A 6,431-nucleotide genomic window follows, 5' to 3' on the forward strand; every position below is an offset into this window, starting at 1 on the left:
GAGGCATTACCATCCCTGACTTCAAACTCTATTACAGCAATGAAAACAGCTTGGTGTTGGCATAAAAACAGAGACGTTGACCAATGGAATCAAATTGAAGACCCGGATATTAATCCACAAACCTATGAATACCTGATTTTTTTTACAAAGGAGATCCCCTTTTCTACTGAGGACTATAAATAGCTCCATTAACAGTATCATAAACCTGGCTATCTCTGCATCATCCTTTTCTGATTGTCAAGACTACTGGTCTCTGTAGTTTCTAGTCCAAGGCAGCAATGGGGTAAACATGTTATGCCCAGAGGGAAGTAACTGCCTTGTTTGAGATGAAATCCATGGCTACCTACGTGCTAGACAATCATTCTACGTTCTGAGTGCAGTCGGTGATATTTTAGTTGAGTAAGACTCAGTGCCTTTGAGGGAAGAACATACCACACAGGGAGATAAGGACCTAAGACAGGACTGCAGTAGCTGTAAGGTGATCCGTTAGGGCTGTGTGGCAGGCTTGCAGGCCCAGAACACCTTGGATGAGCTGCAACGTCTCTGTAGGTTTTAAGCAGAGGAGAGATTTGATTTAAATCGCCGAATAGGGATGAAGTTGACCCAGTACCTAACCTGGAATTCAGGAGACAAATAAGCAAAACTCTAACAAAGTGATTACCTTGATAGAAAGAACTGTACCATGAGGGAGAGAGGGTTTTTTTTTTTTTTGGTCAAGTTAGAGCTTATATACATACCGATTATAGGCATGTGTGATATGCAATTTAGCTGGAGTTTATGAAAGATAAATTTGCTTTGTTTTTCCTTTTTTTAAAAACTCATCTGTTTTACATCGCAGTCACAGCCCCGTCCCCCAATCCTCCTTTCCCAGTCCCTTTCCTCCATCCTCTTCCATCTCCATCCAGGAAAAGACAAGTCTTCTATGATTATCAATAAAATATAGCATATCAAGTCGCAGTAAGACTAAGCACCTTCCCACGTATTAAGACTGGGCAAGGCAACCCAATATATGGAGTATCGTCCCAGAAGCCAGTAAGAGTCAGAGACAGCCCCCATTCCTGCTGTTAGGTGTCCCATTTCTTTCTTTTGAGGCAGGCTCTCATCAGGTAGATCAGGTTGGCTTCAAATTCACAGAGATCCTCCTGTCTCTGTCTCCCAAGAGCTGGAATTAAGATTGTCTACCATGTCTGACATGTTTTTCTTTAGTAAAATGTACTTGTTTTTTTTTTTTTATCATTACTGTGTGTGTACATGGTGCCTGTATGCGTGAGCGTGCGAGAGCATCCCTGTGCAAGTCAGAGGACCACTTTGTGGAGTCAGTTCTCACCTTCCTTCACACAGGTCCCGGAGATCTAACTCAGACGCAGGTCCTGAGCTTTTTCATCCAGCATTTGGTTTCAACTCCAAGGCAGCAAAGGGGTAAACATGTTATGCCCAGAGGGAAGTAACTGCCTTGCAACACTTCACCTACAAAGTATTGAGATTACAGGCGAGAGCAAAGTATAGGATGAAACCCAGGACTTCCTATGTGCGAAGTAAGCATTCCACCTTCGGAGCAGCAACCCAGTGAGCAATCTATTGAACAATCTCACTGGCCCCTACCCTGTTTTTCTCTGTCTCTGGAAAGATACAAAACAACTCGCAGGGAACTGATTTGACCCGTTTTAGGTCCTTCTCAAACTTTAACCCTGCCTGTTTTGGAGGCTGTGATAAATGGCAGAACAACTTCCTGCGGGAGGGAGGGGAAAATGTCAATAGAAACAATTCCCCACATTGCCAGGGTTTCAGCTACAGCTAGTTCTTTTGTGGCAACAATAGACAAATACTGAAGCATGGTTTTTTTGGGGTTTTTTTTTTTTTTTTTGTTTTTCGTCTTAACTCCAGGGTTATTTTTTCAGGCACAGGAAAGCTCAGTTTATTACCAAGTGCGGGAAAAGTATCAATTTAGGATCAGAACACAAAGACCCTGGGGGTTGAAGTTTCAGAGTAGGCATAGGAAGTTGTAGGATGTAACTATAAGAAGGCTCGAGGCAAAGGGGTGTAGGCCATCACTGACTGCTGTTCATCAAAACTTGGTAACTACTGAGCTCCCTCCACTCTCAGTGGCTATCCCAGAAACCACTCGTTAGTGGAGAATTGACAGGTCTCCTACGTCAGCTTTTGCTGCCTCATCTGGGTATCACAGGATTTATTTTCCCCTTCTCTCCACTATGTTTCTTCGCTGTTTTGGCCTAGCTCGAGACCTGTCTACTGCTAATTTTATCTTGGATGGAGGGTATCAACTATAAGCCGGACAAATGTGGTTGTCTCGGGGTGACCTAGCTGCTTAACAAGCTAACAGTCCATCTGCAACCTTCCCCCCCCCCACGCTAAAAAAAAAAGCCTTCATTGCCTCTTCCCGTTTGCATCAACTATGAAGACTCTCAGGTAGTTGAGACTATAGATCAGTAGTAGAACTTAGGCCTAGTGTATGTGAAACCCTAAGTTCAACATCCAGCATTGCAGGAAGAGGGAAAAAAAAGATGTCTCAGCGAAGGGAAGTCCAGCCCTGAAGGCCACACACTCACTCAGTCTAACTGCGGACCAACTGAATAGGTATTTCGGGTGTCCATCACCCTTCAGCCTGGCCCCTGAGGGTTAAAAGGACTTAGGGATCACGAATCTTGAAGCTGCAGCAGCTCACAGCCCCTCAGGCCTGGGTGCTTCCCAGGTTGGTAGGTCACCCCAAGGCGATGATTTAAAAGGACAGCTCGCCCATCCAGGCCACAGACGCCCCTCCCTGTCCCGCCGCCAGCCCAAGCCGCACCCACTTGGGGGCGGTGCATCCTGGCTCAGTTCTCGGTGGGCGGACGCCGCGGCTTTAAGTAGGGGCGGGACTGAACGCAGAGCAGCGGCGGCGGCGGCGGCGGCGGCGGCGGCGGCGGCGACGACGGAGGCGACGAAGAGTTCGCTGGCGGCCTGGATCGGATACAGGAAGCCAGCTGGCAGGTCCCGGTAAGCACGGGGCAGGCGGGCGAACGACCCCGGGAGATGCACGCGCGCGTGTGCGTGTCTCAGGCGTGAGGGAAGATATCGGTGCAACGCGACGGCTCCATAGAGGGGCGGAGAAGACAGTCCCGGCAAGGCCGAGGTTCTTCAGGCCCCACGGGAGCTCTCTTTGGCTGGATCTGCCCCACTGCAGTATTTAGCACTCCGCGGTGCTTGACTGCGCTGGAGCGGACGGCGGGACGCGCAGCGCTATCGGTCGTGGGGATTGGCCCTCGGCGCTCGCCGTAGCTCAGCGGCCTGCTTGGGGGTGGTCGCTGAGAGTCTCAGGAAGGACTGGCGACAAAAGGAGGGAACCCGAAGACCGTTTGCGACGGGAAGGGATTGAGTGAGGAGTCGCGGGGGCTGCGGCGCCCTCCCAAAGCCATCCTGGCATCTGCGGGCCTCCACGCAGGCACCTGGCTCTCCGGGCCAGACGCTAAGAGTGAAGGTAGCGGTGGCTGCAGCGCCCCCTGGCGGCTCGGCGGCGCGGTGTCAAGCCAGTCTAGCGTCGTGGGCGGGGCGGACCCGACGGAGGACAGCGGACAGCGGGGCCGTTTGCCTTTTCCTTACCTGGGTAGGGGTTCCGTGGGCTCGTGGGCATCCAGGTTTGAGGTCATAGCCTCCCGGAAAGTTCAAAACCTCCTTCCGGAATCCACAGGCGAAATAGGTTCTTTACCTGATGTCAGGGTCTAATCCCAGGGGAAAACTAGGCCGAGCCGCTGGGAGACTTGGGTGGGGGCTTGGAAATGGCACATTTAATGGCTTCTAAGAAGAGGAATAAGTGTCGCAAAAAGTCTGCGCAGATGTTGGGTCTATAGTTCAGAGAATAGAAAGCCCGCCTAGCATACCAAAGAGTCTGGGTTCCATTCCCCAGAACCTCCTAAACCTGGGGTGATGGGACACAGGCTTGTCAGGGGTGGGGGTCAAGAATCAAGGCCATCCCTACCCACACCCAGCTCCTCCTTATCCGAGCTTCAGGACATCACCTCCACAGCAGAAAAGTTAGATAAAAAGTTTGGGCAGGACTAGGGCTTCAGAAGACTGTGACCCTGAGCTTAGTTAGCAGTCCCTGGGTGTGAGGGCCCTGCAGTGTTTGGAGGAGGGACGGTGATACGAAAAGGTAAGAGTTTAGCCAAGTCACCATAGCAAGGCTGATAGTCTCCTTAGCTTTGGACTTTAATTTTCTCCCTACAAACAGGGTCTCAGATATTACATGGGCCTGGCTGTTCCGGATCGCTCTTGAGTGCTAGGATTAAAGTCGCACTCCACCACACTTAGCTATTCTTACTTATTTATTTTTAACATTCGTTTGTTTGCATATGTGTGTTAGGCATGCATGTGGAAGTTACAGGACAGCTGCAGGAGTCTGTCCTTCCATCCCGTGGGTCACCAGGATGAAGTCAGTTCTCCAGGCTTGGCAGCAAGCATTTTTACATTAGGAGCTAGGGGCCAACAACCTGTTTCCAACTCACCGAGGTGCTCTTAAAGCAGTCTTTGGGGCCGGTGAGGTGGTGCTTGGGGTCAAAGTCAGATGACCAGAGCTCAGTCCCCAAGACCCACATGGTGGACAGAAGGAAGGGAGTTCCCCAAGTTGTCCCCTGACCTCTGCAAGTGCAGTGTTGCACACACCTCCCTCAACCCCAGTAAGTAAACGTAGTGCTAAGAAGAAGCATTCTTTGAGTATGATCTGTTATTCGGCTGCAGATAAAATCTACAGCTTCCTGGACACTTCAGGGTCTTGGAGGTGATACAGAGGAAAATGGTTTACTTATTTCTTTAATTATTGACACAGTGCTGGTGATGAAAGCCAGGACAAGGGCTCTACCACAGTGTGTGTATCTTCTTTTGACACAGGGTCTCATGTAGCTCTGGCTGGCGTGGAACTTACTATGTAGACCAGGCTGGCCAGTCTCCTGCATTTCCCACCATGCCCAGCTATATGTGTGTGTGTGTGTGTGTGTGTGTGTGTGTGTGTGTGTTTGAAAGCTGCTAATGGGATGTTTCTTTTCACAGGCTGGCTGAGCTCATGGACTTGGTGCTTTAGTTTTGAGAAAGAAACAAACACAGAAGAAAGATGGCATTTGTTGCAACCCAGGGGGCCACGGTGGTCGACCAAACCACTCTGATGAAGAAATACCTTCAGTTTGTGGCAGCTCTCACAGATGTAAATACACGTGAGTCGATCCTTTTTGACATATTGGGATAAATAACAACCTTAATGTTTGTCCTTGGTTTCCCCCTTGCTACCTTGTGGAGAAGCAAAGTGATGAACAATATTACTGGAGCCCCAGAGAGGCACAGTGTGTGTGCCTGTGTGTGTGTCTGTATCCTTGTCTGTGCATGCACACGTGAGTCTGAGGATGGGTGTGGTGTGATTGGTGGTAGGGACCTAGCCATGTGCCTTCTTCTGGGCTGTGACAGTCAAACTGATAAGATCTGATTGCTTCTCTTTCTTAAGTCCAGTGATTTTTTTTTTTTGAAAGCCTCCTTAATGTAGTTTCAGTAACATGATGGTTTGTTTTGCCATTTACAGCCGATGAAACGAAGTTGAAAATGATGCAGGAAGTGAGTGAAAACTTTGAGGTATGAATTTTATGCTTTGCCTTTTTAAAAAATGACATTTATTTTGATTTTGGAATGTGTGTTTGCCTGTCCATGCCACGGCGCTATGTGCTGTTCACAGGGCAATCTAGGGAGGGGACTCTGTTCTTTCCTTCCATCATGTGGACCTAGGGATTGAACTTGGGCCATTTTGATGGCCCTGCAGTTTTCTTTGTTTCCTGGGCTTTCTAGTTCCACACTCAGTATTTATTAATATTTGCTATCTTATCGTGTGTTAGATGTGTGTGGGGTGCACACACTACCACCATGTTTGCATGGAGGTCAGGGACAGCATTGTGGAGTGGTTCTCTCCTACCTTTACATGGGTTCTGGGCATCAAACTCAGGTTTTCAGCTTGCCGAGCTGGCTGAACTTGACCTGCCGAGTCATCTTCCAGCCCTTTAGTCAGTCTCTCTAGAAGTTGTCTTTAGTCGTTGTTACTTGTTATGGTGTGGGGGAGGGTACAGAAGCGCTGCAGTGTGCAGGTGATGTCAGAGCGCACTGCGGGAAATGGTTTTCTCCTCCCGTCTTCACCTTTACATTGGCTCTGGGGACTGAACTCGGGGCTTCAGGTTTATGTGGCTAGCACTTCCACTGCTGAACCATCTGTCCAGCCCAGTCGATCCTTTTTCTGTTACTGGCTCAGAGGTCACTGATTGCAAAGGCTAGCCCGTGATAGCCTACTCCTGTAATTCCAGCAATGGGAAAGGTGGAGCAGGAGGACTGTCAGTAACTTTTCAGTGCCAGCCTATATATATGTATAGCTCTGTGCCAGCCTGGGCTATATGTACAGCTCTGCGCCA

At 49.3% G+C, this 6,431-nt stretch overlaps 1 protein-coding gene across 11 annotated transcripts in view; it reads left to right on the forward strand.

The window, feature by feature from the left end:
- The first annotated feature begins 2,375 nt into the window (after window positions 1-2,375).
- Window positions 2,376-6,431, forward strand: part of Trrap (transformation/transcription domain associated protein) — a 102,888-nt gene continuing 98,832 nt past the window's right edge. For 10 of the 11 annotated variants that reach the window (XM_026789732.1, XM_026789737.1, XM_026789734.1 and 7 more), the window contains exons 1-3: window positions 2,376-2,994; window positions 5,041-5,201; window positions 5,561-5,610. In XM_026789732.1, coding sequence (XP_026645533.1) covers window positions 5,102-5,201; window positions 5,561-5,610 — 150 coding nt within the window. In that variant the 5' untranslated portion in view covers window positions 2,376-2,994; window positions 5,041-5,101. The other variant, XM_026789733.1, reaches the window with a different exon arrangement.

The sequence above is a fragment of the Microtus ochrogaster genome, unplaced genomic scaffold (assembly GCF_000317375.1).
Source record: "Microtus ochrogaster isolate Prairie Vole_2 unplaced genomic scaffold, MicOch1.0 UNK27, whole genome shotgun sequence".
Taxonomy (NCBI): domain Eukaryota; kingdom Metazoa; phylum Chordata; class Mammalia; order Rodentia; family Cricetidae; genus Microtus; species Microtus ochrogaster.